The sequence below is a fragment of the Falco punctatus genome (genome assembly GCF_963210335.1).
Source record: "Falco punctatus genome assembly, chromosome: 5".
NCBI classification, from domain to species: Eukaryota; Metazoa; Chordata; class Aves; order Falconiformes; family Falconidae; genus Falco; species Falco punctatus.
In genome coordinates, this window is record NC_137584.1 from 16,352,418 (window position 1) to 16,370,249 (window position 17,832).

Below are 17,832 nucleotides of genomic sequence, written 5' to 3' on the forward strand. Positions count from 1 at the left end.
TTTGCTATGATTGTCCATATCAATATCCTTAATTAGTTTTACATGAATGTAACATACATTATTACATAGATTTGTAAAACAAAAGTCTCTCCAGTGTTTTGTGAATGAATACTATGTGCACATACAGATTATCCAGAATTATTATTTCTGTCTGCAGGCACCAAGCTCTTCTGCCACATAAGCGTCCTTCGTGAGTTCATATGTTCCCTCTGTTCTTTCTTCATCCCTGTTTTTCACTCCTTCCTCTGTCTTTCATTTTCCCTTCTAACGACTTCAAAAGAGAAGCTACTGTTGCCAGCTGTGCTCCTTTTAGTAGTTGTAGTAGATTTTTTGTTAAAACAAAACAATGGGGAAAGAGATAGGGTAGAAGTGATTTATAGAAAATTACTATATGTGTCAGAGGCAAAGAAACTAATTCAAGAAGAACTGGTGTGCACATAATTTTTAATAGATTATAAACCATCATCTATTTTAATACAAAGACAAGTGTACTTCTTAATAATTATTTTTCCCTCTTTATTTTCAATATGTATTTAAGAAGCGTACCAATGGTAACAGTCGGTGGACTAAAAATATCTGGACTTCTTGCAGTTACCTTATCTTTAAATTGTTGGTATAATGAGATTTCTCTTTAATCTCAGGAGAATGTCAGGAGAATATATATACAATTTGAATATATATACAATTATTATGTTTGCGCCAATAAAGATTAGCCGTCATTGGAGAAGTATTTCTTTCTTGAATACAGTATGCATTCTTACAATTTTTTATTCTAGTCCTTATAGATTTTACTTGTTTGCATGATTTAATTTCATCAACGCATCAAAGCAAATTGTGATATTTAGCCACAAAGCAAAATAAATTGCTACTGGCCATAAAAACATTACATATAATTACGATACAATTATAAAGTTTTACTTCATTTTCACTTTTAACCGAGTCAGCATAATGCTGTTCACAATCCCTTTAAAGATAGATTGTTTAACTTATATATATGGTAGCCTATAACTTCTGACAATCGGATTTCAGATACCACAGCCCATGTTTATAGCATTCCTTAAGGACACCAGCTCCTTTTTTATAAGTTGTGCTCATAAATTTTCCTGTGCTCTCAGCTCTGTTCCCCAGATCTACCAATATTCTACTTACACTATGACCATCCTTAGTTTTAAGAAGGTATTTGTCTATTACTTCAGCTGGCATTCTCAAGCAGGGCATTTCACAGTATCCTTTCTCTGTGTCAAAATATGTTTTTGCTTAATAAAGCTTTATCCCATAGCTTAATGGGAATTTAAATCTGACTTTTCTAGATAGACAACATTTGTGTTCAGTGGCCACTTACTTGCCATCATACTGATGTACAAAAATAGCTTTCCAGCTTCAGCTTCCTCTGAAAGAGCAATTGCTGAGATCTGGTTTCTTTGACTGGGTCCCCTCACATATGGTCAAGATAAGTTACCCCTAATATCCAACCAGATATTTTTATTCAGATCATTCCTGATCTTTGTCTGTTACTGGAACCTGTCAGTTTTGCTTAAGACTCAGGCTTTTCCTGTGAAGGTAACTTCCTACCATTTACACTAGGTAGCGTGTGTTCTTTTAAATTGCCAGAACAAAATTCTTCAGAGGGACACTGCCTCCTCATGTTCACCATAGAAAGATTTAAAGGACTGTCCTTTCAAAGGATCTCATACCACCTAGCAGATAATAGGAAGAATGCTATTAGTTGCCTGTAAGTGTGACTTATAAGTGCTCCCTAGACTGAAGTTCAAGCAGGAACCTCCCTGAGGTTTCAAGGAGTAATGCTACCTTTAGGAGAGCTGTCCCAATTTTTTTTACTTTACTAGTAATAACAAGGACCTTCTTCCAAGTTTTCACTAGTGGGCAATGTGAATGGACAGACAGAGGCACTGGCAGAAGAGAAATAAGCTATTCATCCATAACTTAGCTTCTTCAAGCTTCTTCAGTATACACCTTTACAGCCTCCCCAACTTCACTTCAATGTAACTTACAGATTTACTCATTGACAGAGATTGGAAATGCCTGGAACAGCATGTGCAGAGAAGGGAGAAGAAGATAAGGAAACAAGTGATGCAGTACATGCACTTATCAGTTATGCTAGGGTTAAAAAGCAGTGACTTTCTAGCAGTGATAGTGCAATACATTTTGAAAGAGAATTAGCAGGTTATTGTAGAAGGATATCGTAAAAGCCAAGGGCATAAAATCCAGTCAGATTAAGTAGCTTTGGAGTTAATTGGGTATTCAGAATACAAAATATGTCTAAGCCTAAAAGACTTCTAGGTCATCAGGATTCGTAACAGTCTGAAGAAACACTGTGCTGACTAGAAAGCTGCTTTTGAGGAGGAAGTTTACATTGTGAACTGTTTCAGCTAAGAACTGTACCAAAGCAAGTTATCAGGAAGTTGCAAGCATCTGCTGCTTGCTTCTGTCTGCTAAAGTGTATTATCTTTTTCTTTCTGTTTTGTTCTCCAGATCAAAGTTGATAATTTTCTCTTTACAAATTAGTAAGTTTTCTAGTAGGGAGCTGTTCCAAGAACACCCACCTTCTTTTTACCTTTCTGACTAAAAATGTTAAGGGGTGTTCTAAGCTGTGGCCACCTCCAGCAGCTCCAGGCCTGGGACTCCCTCCTGGCCTGCCACTGGAACCCAGCCCAGAGACTCAGGTGTCTCCATCCCAGGCCGGTGGGCATGGCTAGTGCTTTCCCATTTGCAGGTTAAATCGTACAGAGTTCAGCATGTATCCCAGAGACACACACACATGGGCACACACAGAGAACATGACATGGCTGGCTGCACAGGCTGCCACAGGCAAGGCACTGCCTTCAACAGCACCTGACTAGGGGACTCACATAAAACATGACTGTAGAAAGCCTTCTTCCTGCTAGAAGGACTTCTCCCCTCCTCTCTGGCTGGTAGAGATAGAAATTCACTAGTGAAGGCACACACATGACACTTGCAAGCACGTGCGCATTTGTGGATCCCCCAAATACCAGCATGGCCTCCTCTGCCCATCTGATACCCCTGCCAAGATCCCAGGCCTTCTGTCATGTGCAGGGGTGGGGCACACGGGGAGGGGACATCCTCAACGCCAAGTGTTTGATCTGTCAATTAGTGCCCTAGGAAGGCCAGGACCCTTGTTCCTGACCAGTCTGTCAGCATCCCGTTACAGGGACCCTTCACTGAACAGTCCCACTGGATCGAAGGGCAATTTGACTGCCTTGTTCAGGGTAACACACCAACAACATTAGGGGGACAGCTCAGCGGGTCTTCCCGCTTCGTTTAAATGTGTTACCCACTGCCAGCAACTGCTAGCACCCACAAAGGACTCGCATTAACAGTTTGCAGAATAACACACTTTAATATAAAATTGTGACAAGTTAAGATTCGTGATTACCAGTGGTAGGGACTGTCTGCAAAAACAAGCTTGAAGTGATATACAACCAAACTATACACAACCAAAACCTTAATTACTAATGACAGCTAGAATGAGTTAGTTATTCAGTGTGCGTAAGTCAAACTTCTTACCCAATAGGCATCCCTACGGGGAGAAGACAGGTTCAGCCTGTTGACTGATCCCAGAAGTTACGATGGAGTCTTCCCTAGCTTCTCCCCTCATTCATTCATTTTTTATACTTTTCTTTACTCTCAGGTGGAACTTGAGTGACTCTAGTCATACATTCTTTCATTATTGACTGGTGTAAAATTCTCTCGCTTTCATTTAAAGACATAGTTGATAAGAAATAGAAAGTGCATGCTTGGTGAGGGGTGGTTGCGCGTTGGAGGTGGGTAACTTTGGGATGGAGGTGTGTGTTAGTATTATAATGAGATTATAATGAGCAACGTTCATCTAATAGTTTCATCACAGTTGTTGGCCCAGCAATGGACATCATCTCACATATTTTCCATTTGACAACCGCTGTGCAGCTTATTGGCTGTATGGTACCATCAAGTTCCCAGTCCTGCGGGGAGTACAGCAGCGCCTGGCCACAGTATCTCCACTCCACTCCACCCTCCACTGCTCCTCTAGCATAGCAGGTTGTGTTGCTTAGGGAACCATGGTGGAGCAGATTCCATGCATGCCAACTGTCCAAAAGTGGCAACTGTGTTTTTCCCTAAAAAGGTTGTTATAATACTACAGCTTCTATTAGGTCGCAATTTTCTATGATTTCCCCCCTTCAGATGATTTTCCTACACCTTCCTACCGCACCACATGGGTCTCATGCTCACTAGTTCACAGACAGAATCATGCACTCACACACCTCTCTACCAGGCACTCCACACTCGGGGGTCCCCCAAATACTGGCATGAGTCCTCTACCTATCTGATACCCATAGCTGGACCTGGGGCCTCCTACTTGCAGGTAGTAAGTACATCTTGAAGTTTGCTAGCAAATACACTCACCTACATACAGAAGGTGGCGTGAGGCACACAGGCTGGGACCTGTGGTCCCACTCCAGCCACTGGCACTGAGTCTCTTGCTCACTTCACTTGCACTGGTGGCTCCCAGTGACTGGCAGCTGAGACCCTCGCCCACACCGCTAGCTGATACTGAGACCCTCAATGGCTGCAATTGCTGGCAACCCAGCCCAGGGGTGCCTACACCCTTGGTCTGACTCCAGGTGCTGGCCCCAGTCCCACTGACGCCTCTCTCATCAATTGCTGACACCTAGTTCATGCAGACCCCTGCACACAGACCACACACAAACACATTTATACTGATCTCTCCTAGTAGCTGGTTTTTGGGACACAGAACAGTAGTACCCCAGTGGTTGGTGGCTGAGAACCCCCATATGGTCCAGTCCTTGGCCCTGAGACTCCCAGTGGTTCCATTAGCTGACACCACGGGCCAGGGTGCCTACACCCTTGGTCTGACTCCAGTAGCTGGCACCAAACCCATTCATGCTGGTCCCCCCAGTAGCTGGCACTTAGTCCTTGCAGCGTTCTAACATGTGGGATAAATTCTGAGATTACACAGAGAGAGGGTTAAGAAAGGATTTAATAAGAAGACAGGATGGACTGTGGTGGTCAGGCGCAGGGCTCAGTCAGACAAGCATGTTGACCAGCCCCATTTTACATGCAACCCTCCTCTTTTACACCACTTCAGGTCTGTTCCTCCCTTGTTCCTCTCCAGTTCCCTGTTTGTACACATTGCCTCATTGGTTTGTATTGTTCCACCAACACAACCCTCCTCCAGTATCCCAGACCCCCAGGTTTGCACCCATTGTAGTTGCAATTCCAGGTTGGCACTCTTTGAAGTGATGCCTGAAGTTTCTTGGTAGCCCATTCCTTAGCGTGACAGACAAGATTAGTCTCTTGACATTATTTCTGTTACTGTTTCTTTATCATGTGTGTGTTCTGCTTATTGCCTTCCCTTTTTCCTTATCCCATTTTGACAGGGTCCTCAATCAGCTAATCTTACTGAAATAAGCATTCCCACGCTCTGCATGCCCATACCAGTTAGTGTAACCGGCCAGATTTGGTTCTTGTTACTACCTCCCTTTGTTTATCATTTCTACCTCTGCCTGTTTTGGTTTCCCCCTTCTCTTTTATCATCCCATTTGACAAGGCTGTTGCTTAGGTAACCTTAAGGAAGCAAATTCTCTCTCCTACTACATACCCTCATAGAAAGTTTTATTTGTACGGTGTATGTGTCTTGTGTTTTTTTCTCAGCTCAACTACAGACAATGGATAGGAGATGTGCTCCAGACAAGCTGGAGAATTGGACACAGATATGACTCTGAAACTCAAGATTCCAGGTTTCCAAACATTATGATTCTGGAAGTTAAGAAGAATATTATGCTCAAATACTTGTGCTCAAATACTGCTGAGCAAATGTATGCAGTGAATTAAATTTCATCACCTTGCTATTTAGTCTTTTTTACTTTTGTTAAATATAGTGAAATATAGTGCAAAAAAACAGATTAACATTTTAACCGTGAGCCTTAAAGGTGAATAAAAGCCCTAAACAGCAACTCTGTCTTACTTTATATGAGAAGTAAATACCGTTACATTCAAAGGGCAAATTCATAAAAAGATACCCATCCAAAATCATTTGCAATTTTAGTTGTCAGGGGTTTTTTGTTTGTTTGTTTGTTTGTTTTTGTAGATGAACCATGTGCCAGCCATCACTTAAATAGAAATATTTTGCTGTCTTATTTACAATATACTACTTAGTGGAAGTGAACAAAGATAGAAAGGGTTTTATTAAAATATCTTTTTATTTTCTCTGAACTGTGCAAGTCACACAGTATGTCTGATGTTTTGTAGATAACAACTATACTTCTCATCAAGTCTGAAATGTATCATTATTTGGGAAAGACGAATTGTTCATAACCTTTACAGAGATTACAAGAAAGAGGAGATTTTATCTTTTTTTTTTTTTCTATTATATGGTTGAAAAGCTGAATTAAATAGCAAATCATGATATTATAGTATTTTTGTGATGTTGTTAGGGGTTTTTATTATCACCTTTGTCACCTTAATGATACTGCTGGTTACAGAGAAAAGTTCATCTTCAATGTAAAGATCTCTGTAAGGTTTATGCAACTGCAGTGATACAAAAGTAAAATTTTGTCTTTCGGTTATTTTACTTTGACCTGTTATAAGAGGTTGATAGAGAATTTAATTTTATTCTTCCAGTCACTCAAGCAGAGTCCTGTGTATGGATAGAAGAATCCTCAGCATAGACTTTATGACTGGTGATGGCACTCCAGTAGTGTGGAATATTTTTGCAAGGTCCTACACTTTCAGAAGCATGATTGTATCCTTTTTTGTTTTCAAAGCTGGTGAAAGGAATTTTGGAGAACAGTTTCTTCACTTGTATCTTGTGGAGGGAAGACCAACAGTTCGATTCAGCTGTGGAAACTCTCAGAACATTCTGACTATATCCATCAATCAAACCATTAGCAAGGGTATTCTCATCCCTATCACAATAAGGTAAGAACTTACCACTGTGTTACACTAAGAGTTTAAGTTGTATATATTGAGCTGTGAAGTGTGACTTCACTTTTTTTTGCAGTACAAAAAAAAGTTGTATTGGAAAGCAAAATTGTATGCACATTTGGAAATCTTTTTCATACAATGTCCTTGATTGAAAATACGTTTTTTCACAGAGATTATTTCAGTCCTTTGGAGAATTTAGGAATCATTCAAACTCCAGACACTTACAGATACAGATGAAATTGGTTTGAGAACTGAAAAAATTAAAGCATAATGTTGACGGTTACAAATGGATAGCTCATAATTTATGCTTATTAATTTACACAATGAATAAATCGATTCGTCATCAGAATTCTAGTGCTAAATATAGAACTAATTTATTGTTTAAGATGCAAAATTTTAAATGGGCATGCTAACATCTCGCTAACAACAAAATTCAGGTTGGACTCCATGGTCTTTAAGGTCTTTTCCAACCTAAATGATTTTGTGATTCTATGATTCTATAATCTGTCATATCTACACATGCAACTGTACTGTCAGCAGTATACAATGGTGGCTGACCAGTGCTGTCATTTTTCATTTGGTGCAAAAAATACTTCACAGAATGGTTAGCTTATAATTTTGGAAAAGATATTAGTATTATGTCTTGGTAATGGATTAACTGTTTTCCACTCATCAGATTTCATATGTGTGAATTAGGAAACAGGTAAGAATGAAATAATATAGATGTTGTGCCGGCCAGCAACAAAGGCCACGCAGCCACTCACTCACTCCCCCCACAGTGGGATGGGAGAGAGGATCAGAAGATAAAAGAAAACTCCTGGGTTGAGATAAAGACAGTTATTTAGGGAAAGCAAAAGCCACGCACTCAAGCAAAGCAAAACAAGGAATTCATTCACCACTTCCCATGGGCAGGCAGGTGTTCAGCCAGCCCCAGGAAAGCAGGGCTCCAGCACGCGTAATGGTTACTTGGAAAGACAAACGCCATAATGCTGAATATCATCCCCTCCCCCACTTCCTTCTTATTCCCCCATTTTATACACTCAGCATGATGTCATATGGTATGGAATACCTCTTTGACTTGTTTGGGTCACCTGTCCTGGCTGTGTCCCCTCCCAGTTTCCCGTGCCCCTCCAGCCCTTTCCTGCTGGCAGGGCCCAAGAAACTGAAAAGTCCTTGACTTAGTATAAACATCACCCAGCACCAACTAAAACCAGCCTGGTTTTAAAACATGTGCTGTCAACATTGTTCTCACACCCAAGTCAAAATGCAGAACTGCACTAGGTACTAAGAAGAAAATTAACTCTATCCCAGCTGAAACCAGGATGTTATATTCGTAACATTAAAATAATGCTAAAGTATTTAAATTTTGCTTTAAAAAAGTATTTTAGAAATAATTCTGATGCCCATATAGAATTTCAAGTTACTGTGATTAAGATACTATTTAATACATAGTTAAATTATCAGAGCTAATTTCTGCACCTGAACTGTAAGCATTTGTTATGTGAGGGAACTTACTGCACAGATTATTAAATTAAAGGTAGTTGTAGCTAGGACCATTTCTGCTGTTAGAGGATGGTATATGAAGGAGACTGCAAAAGTTACCCTGAAACATGCACATCAGAGTTCTCAAAATTACCTTCTTACTACCAAAAAAGGAAAATAACAGCATCATCTGAAGATTTTGGTATTTGTTTTCTGAGCTCTTTCTATATGGTGTAAATGTTTTGAAATTCTAAAATGCTGCCTATGTCAGGAGGTTTGACAATCTCGGTATAGATAAACTGATATGTGGAGAAGAGACTCTTTAGGGTTTTTTTTGGTTAGATTTTATGCTCACCCATAAGCCTTACCATATTTTTTTTAGAAACAAACTTGGTAGAATATAAATATAAAACTTTTTTTCAATATATCGAAGAGTCTACCATTTAAGAAACTGTGTCATTTCCATCTTACATTTCTTCTCAGCCACAGGTCTGTACATTGGTCTTATGTTCCATTTTAAACAGATTTTTTCCCTTTTGTTCTATGTTAGTATTAATGTCTAGTATTAATGAAGCAAAGTCACATAGCTTACATTAAAACTGAATTACTTCTTAGATGACAGTGTACTAATCTATTTTAGGATTTTTGTACAAATTGTAAGTGTATATAAAATTTACAAAGAAAATGCTACCCCTTTCTCTCCATATGAGTCAGCAGATAAAGAACATTTTTTGTCTTAGAGGATACTTGATAGAAATATAGAGCACAATACTAACAAACAATTCTCATTTTAAATCTCAGAGACTACTCTTGTGTGAGACATTGTTCAGCTAATTGTCTGAACTGTATTAGCTGTGGTAGCACTGTCTCTACTTCATAAGATTAAGACATTAAAATGCTGTACAGATTTGAAAGCCTAATAACATCTTAACAAATGCAGCTACATAGCATTGAAAAGATTAATACTAGTTACAGAGTTCAAGTTCACACTGACAAATAGTTGTATTTCCCCCTTTTTTACCTTAAAATTAACACCTGTATATTTATGGCTTCATTTTCCATGTTGTTACACTGAAAAGTAATGTCAATTCAATTAACATATTACCTTAGTTTACTGGAATTTATACTGCTATCTTTAAAACTGGCATACTAAATAACTTGCTAGGTGTGATTGTAGACTGGGACTGGTGGGGATTTACATGCATCTGAGTTTATGGGCTTGGCCTTCAAAATGACTAGTGATTATTCTTGTGAGTCCTTCTAAAATGTAGAGAGAGCAGTATATCCTTCACCAAGCAGCAATAAAATTGTAATCCTTCAGCAATCATCCTTAACCTCTGCCAAAGAAAAAAGCAAACTTGACAAGGCATTTGTGGCCCCCCAGGATCTTGTATAATAGGCTATAAAATATGAATACATGACAAAACTGTTGATTTGTGTTCTCTTAGTGGCTGTTGAAGATAGATAACTCTATCTGTATGTTTTACCTGCAAAATTAATGAGGTGGTTTTTTTCCTGTAATGCAGGAAAAGAGACACAGACTGGAATAAATAATAATTTTTGTTACTGTTTGAAAACACTGCAATTGAGGGACAATACTTCTGTTAAATTTGACTTTGAATAAATCTATAAGATCATATTTGATGGATGTTCCAGTTATGGATGCAACTATGGCTCCAGTGGATAAACAGTGTAATTAATGTAACCAATAACATCTATAGAAGCAGATTTTCATCTTCTCAAACTTCTTTCTAAATCCACCATGTACAGGAAGCTAAGATATCCCCATAGATTACAGCTATTACTTTCTCTTAACTATATGATTACTTTCCTTAGATATGGCCATTTCTTTCAAACCTGATAAAGATTAAATGAGTTTTAAATGTTCGTTGTCTTTATGGTCCTTGTGAAATGACAGCTCTATAGAGAAAAACAATAAACCTCTGATTGCTTACTTTTTTTGCCTTGCTTAAAGAGACTAGAGACCTGTTTCAATGTAGTTTTATTCATTGTTTCCTTTTCTGTTTATTTTAGAACGATTTGATGGCAGGTTTTGAAAAGTGCATTTGACTGGGCTTTTTTGTGATTTCACAACTGAGATTGTATTGATCATTTCAGTTAAAGCTTTGAGCACATACTTGAGATGTAGTTTAGATTGTTTTTATGGATTTGTTCTTTAAAGTTATTCAAAGCACATTAATTCAAACACATTTAATTCCATGTGTGGGTTCTGAAATGCATTTGCGTGATGCAGAATTTGCTGTACGTTATTTGTGGTTAAAGTGATGTGACTGTGACTGGGGCCAGGTGGTGTTTCTTCAATTCAGAAGGAAAGCAACCTTAACAAGCAAGAGACTGAGATAATCAAGACACCAGGATTATGATTTTTCTTGATAGTGGAGTGGATTTTAGCTTTTAGAGTAGGAATACTGATATTTTTTTTAGACATCTTACTCTTTTCTTCTCCAAATGATAATTTTGTAGATTATATTTCCTTAAAAAAATTAGATTATCTCTTCTAGACAGTGATGGAGGACACTAGATTTTCTTTTTGGAAGATTCTAGGCAAGCATTCATTAAAATCTTGCCTGTATAGGATAGTGTCACTCATTTCCATCTTATTTACCTGCAGAATTGTCAGAATTTTGTTCTGGAATTTAATGAGCATACTGCCTATCCCCACAGAGCTTTATCATTGTATTATGTGCATTAATATTTCATGTATCTTCCAAGTGAACATACTGAATGTAGCTGTTTCCAGTTTTCTGTCACACGTTAATTAGTTGTATGGATGTAAGCATTTACTCATGGCTGAGAAGGACACCTTTAGCTGTCCATAAAAGGGTTTATTTGTTAAATAAATTATTCAGTCAATGTTGTTTTGCCAGCTCTAGCCTAGAGCATGCAGTGGTAGAGAAGCTGCTGAAGTTTATTATTATTTGGTCTTCATGCTTCAAAAACAGATGGCACCACCTGAACTGTGGAAGTCCTCAGCATGTTTTTGTACCTCCACATGGAAACTTTGGCAAGGTGTAATGCACTGAGTCAAACTGCATGATTATATTATCAGTGTCCCTGTTTTTACCTACACTTCCACTTGATCCTTTTCAACAGAAGCGACAGTTGTTTGAACTGATCTTGCAAAGTTTTTTATTGCATGTGCATTCTGATTTTTTTAAAAAGAATATGTAAATCATCATCCATACAATCTGTTGACTCATTTTCAGTCATGGGATTTACTTATTTCATCATTCCAGAGATATGTATGTTTTCATATTTGTGCATTCTTTTAAGTCATGATTTTATTCATATGTATAGGTGCTCTGCATAGTGCACAAGTATTACTGAACATTACGTTAAATCAGTAAAACAAAAAATCACTAGTTTTCTGATGTTTTGATATTGTTTCCAACATTACCAGTTACGTAGGAATACAGTAATTTTTTGTCTGATGAGCTGAACACATCTGAGCATTTCTGTAAATGTCAGTGGCTTTGTATGTGAACAGGTATATCATGTAGCCTATATTCATGATGTGTGGAGGGCATTCTGCTATCTTCAAATGTTTCTAAGCTTCATACTTGCAATACTGAGTTCCAACATGATCAATTATGTGATGAATGAGAAATAGAAAGGTGCTTTGGTAGATAATTTGAGACAACTTGATGCAATAACACCATCAACTTATCACATGCCTCTTTTCAAAAATTCTTTGAAGATTAAAGTGAAAGCAGTCTGGGAGAGATATAAGAATTGTTATTCTATCATATGTATATATAAATTGATATAAAAAACATGTAAATGTGATTTTGAAATGGAATATCTTGCATACTGTATATTTTAATTTTTAATTTTAAGTCTGCACATACATGAATCAGACCTATGTGGATGTTGTGTTGCATGAAAGTGGATATGCTCTAGGACATTAAGTAATGTAATAAAAGTTGACTTAAATGTGGAGCTGCTTTTAGGACTGTATACACAACTATAGACATTTATATTTGCTGCAATTTCTACAGAAATTGCAAATCGTGATAACTCAGTATAAGCCTTAGTGGGACAAAACCTAAAAATTACTTTCACAGAGATGATTTTCCACTGGCATTATCTGCAGGTGATGACAGTTTATGAGGCCTTGTAAAACCAGTACTTTTTACACTCAGTTCGCTTTGTGATGTATATCTGTTTCATAAAATAATCATTGCATTCGCCACAATAAGGTAGGAGGGCATGTGCCATGCATGCTTGTATAATGTTTGTTCTCTGAAAACCTTAATCCAAGTTCCACCAATCCAGCTGCTAAAGTAAATCACTACATCTGTTACTCACTCTCAAAAATAGTCCCATAATACATGCATTACATCAAACTAATGCATATAAATTCTTGTATATGCAATTAAAATTGGCCATTTGATGGAAAATTAGAATCAATCAGTTATTTTTTTCTGTGTGGCCTGCTAGCTGAAATAATTCAGAAAAGAGAATGAATTCTCAAGAAGAGTATAGAAAAGATTACTTTTTGGTTTTGTTTCAATTTCAATTTTTTTGCTTGTTTGAACAGAATGTTCACATGTCAACTTTCTAAAACAATTCTTTTGCTTACATTGGGCAACAGTATTCAGTATTTCATCAGTCATCTGTCAAAGCCGATAAACCAGCTGCTATGACTATTGAAGCTCATTAGGTACCGACTTGAAGAGCAGATGTTTGAATTCCTGTACCCTTCATGCTCTGGCTTAGACTAGGTCTTAAATTAACTGACCTACAGGAATATCTCAAGAACACAGAAACACAAAATCACATGATTGTTAGGTTGGAAGGGACCTCTTGAGATCCTATCAAGACTGCTGTGACTCCTGATCAAGCAGGGTCACATAGAGCAGGTAGGACCATGTGCAGTCAGGTTTTGAATATCTGAAAGAGGCTCCAGTCCCCTGCTCATCTTTGTGGCCTTTTGCTGAACTCACTCCTGTACATTCATATCTTTGTTGTACCAAGGACCCCAGAACTAACTAGATACAGCACTGCAGATGTGGTCTTTCTGGTGCAGAAGAGAAGGAAAAATAATTACCTCCTTTGACCTGAAGGGCAGTCTTGCCAGTAAAGACTGAGATAAAGAAAGCCCTAAGTATCTCAGCCTTTTCAAGCCTCTTTGTCAGCAGATCCCTTCCCCATTCAGCAGTGAGCCCACATCTTCCTAAGTCTTCCTTTTGCTACTGATGTTCTTATAGAATCCTTTCTTATTGCCCTGCATGTCATTTGCTGTAGTCAAGTACAGGTCAGCCTTAGCTTTCATGGCCCTACCCCTGCAAGATCAAACAGCAATTCCCACAAACAGCAGCCCTAGGGAGCGCTAGTGACCAGGGGTGCTGCAACCAGGATGGGCTGACAGGGCATGGTGCGTCAGCCAGGGCATGGAACGGCAGTTTGTGCAGCAGTTGGCACAGGAGGGCCCACAGGGAGGGCACCTCTTTGAAGAAGAGACATTCCACTGGCCAAATGGAAAGACTTAAGTCCAGAGTCATAACCCAGCAACTGGGTACTAGTCAGTGATGATCTATCTGCACAGGTCAGGGGCACTCATCCTACCTGACCCTCAGGACAGAATCATGGACACTTGTGTGAGAGCAAAGGCTGCAGCTCCTGCTGGGTAGTCTGCACCATCTACCCCAGGGGTGGCCAATGACTCCACCCAGATGGAGCTGCTGAAGGAAGAGGCTGCAGTGCAGACTTCAGACTGCAGGAAGCACCCAGACCTTTCTTCTGGGGCAGGGACAGGCAGCAGACCTGCCTGCAAAAGCTGCGCCCATGTAAAGGACCTCCTGCAGCAGGTGGCTGAGCTGCAGGAGGTGGTGGGAAGGCTGTGTAACATCAAGGAGGCTGAGAAGAAGTTAGCTGGTTCCAAGTGCAGTTTGCAGTGAACCCACAGTCCACGGTTAAACAGCCAAAAACTTCCCCACCAGCATATGCAGAAGGGAGAGGGGGCAATAATGCAGAAGAATGGAAGCTTGCGGTGGCAAAGACCAGCAGAAGGAAGAGACTTCCCCCACAGCCTGAGGTGGGTGCCCTTGCAAAGAGGAAGGACCCATCACATCACGAGATTTTGGAGCTGAGTAAGGCAGCATGATCTACTCCCCATATAACAACCAGCACCTACCAGTTTGATGCAAGTGCCAACAATAGATGCCAAGAGCGTGGAGAGGGAACACGGGTCAGCAGGAGAACACCTGAAGAGCAGCACAAAGGCATTACGGCCACTTGAGCCAGTAAGTCAGTCACTCTTCCCCAAGCCTGTAGTGTTGCATGGGGTTGTTGTGATCCAGGTGCAGGACCCCGCACATCTTGTTGAATTTCACACAGCTGGCCTTGGCCCATCAGTCCAGCCTCTTCAGATCCTTCTGCAGAGCCTTCCTGTCCTCAAGCAAATCAACACTCCCAACTTGGGGGCATCTGCAGACTTACTGAGGGTGCATTCAATCCCCTCATCCAGAAGGCTGATAAAGATATTAACCAGAACTGGCCTCGGTACTGCGCCTAGGGAATACCACTTGTGACCAGATGCCAACTGGGTTCAACTCCATTCACACAATCTTTAGGCTGGCCATCCAGCCAATTTTTTACCCAGTGAAGAGGACACTTGTCCAAGCCATGAGCAGACAGTTTCTCTGGGAGAATGCTGTGGGAAACAGTGTCAAAGGCTGTACTAAAGTCCAGGTAAAGAATATCCAGAGCCTTTCTCTCATCCACTAGTAGTATTTCTATGGTAAATGCTTGCAGGCTACTGTCTTACTAGTTCGGTGCAGTACGTACTGACTTAAGAACTCTCTTCTTTCACCTTTTTTTTTTTTAATGCCAATAACCTCAACATAGGTAACTCACTGAGCTTTTTATGGCAGCTGTGCTAAGGGGAGGGCAGAAATTTCATGTGCTTTGGCCATGATTTTTTTCTTCTTTTCCCTTGAACAATGTGATTTTTAAGAGTGCAATTATGATTTTATTTTGATTTTTATAATTTCTAGCTGGGTAGATTTATTCTCATATGAAACTGATTAACTGATTTTGGATGGTTTATTCCAAACTAGCTCAGCACAGACCAGTTCCTAGTGTATGAAGCCACAATATTTTCATCTTCCCATTCATAGTATCGCAGATAAAAGAGCGATGTCACTATAGAAGTGACATGTGCTGTGTTTTCTTATTTGCAAGTTAGGGAGCTGCTTTAGTTGTCATCTGAGTACCTGCAAGGTACTGGTGGAAAACAATGCATTAAAGAAGGTTTAATCACTTCTGTTGCTAGGTGTGAATTTCCTTCAGTCTTCTTCAGATAAATTCATATCAATATAAATTTTGAGATGTGAACTGTAGCAACAGTTCAGTAATAATCATTAGCATAGTACAGTGCTGTCAGCTGCCCTTCCTGACGTGGCAGGCATCCAGACCTCACAGTTGTGGTGATCGGCACCCTCCATCATACTGAACTGGACTTTGAGTCACAGATTGAATACTATGACCTACCTGAAACCACAGGGGCAACGTAAGAAAGCAAAGTGTATTTACCATTTTTCAAAGATAAAGGTATTGAAAAAATATGAGGCTGTTGATTATTTATGTTTTTTAAGAAATATTCTAACGAGTCATATTCACTCCATCTAAACTTACCTGCTTTCAATTTAGGTATCTAGTCTAAAGGACTTGGTCTATATAACTGTGTGGATGTATGGCAAAAATTGAAAATTCATACAGTACTCAGGCTATTATTGTTCACTAGGCTTTTTGCCATTCAGGTAAAAGTTGGCAGCTTTCTTTAGATTACCTACATCCATTGAAATAGAGGTCAGTGTTAAATGGTGAACATTCTCAAAAGATAAAAGAATGGGCTTGCAAAAGAAAATTTCTTTCTCACAATATTTTTCCCCATTAATAACCTCTTGTTTCTGTTGCAATTGCTGCAACTTCAAATCTATTTGAGAGTTCAAGGTTCTGATGTTGTGAGCCTTAATTATAAAAGGAATACATTTTATAAATTTCTTTAGTACCATAAAAAATAATAGTGTAAACAGGGACCAAGTTATTTGAATTTTAAATTTCTTTTTCTTAAGTCCTGTTTGTATAGTGCACCTTCTAATCTCCTGTTGAACACAGAATTCGAAAAATTAGATTTTGTTGGTAATTTTCTGTAATCAAATTTTATCAAATCTGTCATTCTGTTAAATCAAATTCTGTCTGGGGGCTAATGCTGACTTTTAACTCAAAACGGTGCTCTGAACTTGAGCTTGAAATTGATGTAGTAAATTCTTGATGCCCTTCAGTGTCCTGAAAAAAAGAGGGCATAATTTAGCATCTATTCCTCAATGTATCATCCACCAGAATTTAAACTTTTACTTGATAGAATAGGAGATACTACAGGTGACTGTATTCCCTATAAGCAACAAGGATAGTTTTTATTTTTACCTATATTGTGTTTTGTTTTAAGAATCATAGAATCTATAAATCTATATTATTATCTTTTTTAAGAATGTAACATGCTTCATTTGTATTACCAATGCTGCTAGAGGGTATTTATAAACATAAGCATGTTCAAGTTGACATAATAAAGCAAAATCGGGTAATGCACAAAAATCACAGTAACTTTTGCAGTAGTTTATTTTGGATTGCATTTACTGTTGTAGGAAGAACGAACTTATCCTAAAAGAAGAGAAGACTGGTAAATCCTGTCTCGTTTAGAGACTTTTAGTGTAACAACATATCATTTGACGATCAGCACAAGAAATAAATTCTACCAATCTGTGGATTTGCTTGCACAAGTGTAGTACCCTACGAATAGATTTATTTTTAGTGTACATATATACATATTTTAATGTGAATAAAGACTGTTGTGAACTCCTTTCTTGAAGCCTGTGACAGCTGATGAACTTTGACTTCAATAAAATTGTTCCACTTCCTAAACAACATTCATATTGAAAATAGAGATATATTTTTGTTTCTCATTTTGCAATGTTATTTTGTTTGCCTGCAGGCATAACTGTCTCATAACTACATAAAACAATTATTCATTCACCACAAAGAATTGAAGCTTTAACTATTTACTAATGTACAAGACACACAAAGAAACATTTGGTGATGGTGAGCAAAAAAAAGAAGTGCTTCTGAAGCCGTTTCTGTCTTGTCAGTGGTCATTTTGACATGAGTCGAGTCAAGCTTTGTATTTTATATACTGCCTGTCCCAATGAGAGTACCTGTATAGCCTAGTGGTAGAATGGAAGTTTTTTTTCAATCTTTCCTGTGGTTAAGCTACATTCCTGGACAATAATTTTATTACGTTTCCACCATTCTCCATCTCTAAAATAGAAGAGCATCCTTGAAAATAATAATGAAGGTTGATATTCT

The 17,832-nt window shown here is 38.7% G+C and overlaps 1 protein-coding gene across 5 annotated transcripts in view; it reads left to right on the forward strand.

Annotated features, from left to right (window-relative positions):
• The window catches only part of EYS (eyes shut homolog), a 1,034,174-nt gene that overhangs the window by 856,491 nt on the left and 159,851 nt on the right, over nucleotides 1-17,832 (forward strand). For all 5 annotated transcript variants that reach the window (XM_080388797.1, XM_080388796.1, XM_080388798.1 and 2 more), the window contains one exon: nucleotides 6,804-6,957. In XM_080388797.1, coding sequence (XP_080244923.1) covers nucleotides 6,804-6,957 — 154 coding nt within the window. The remainder of the gene's footprint in view (nucleotides 1-6,803; nucleotides 6,958-17,832) is intronic.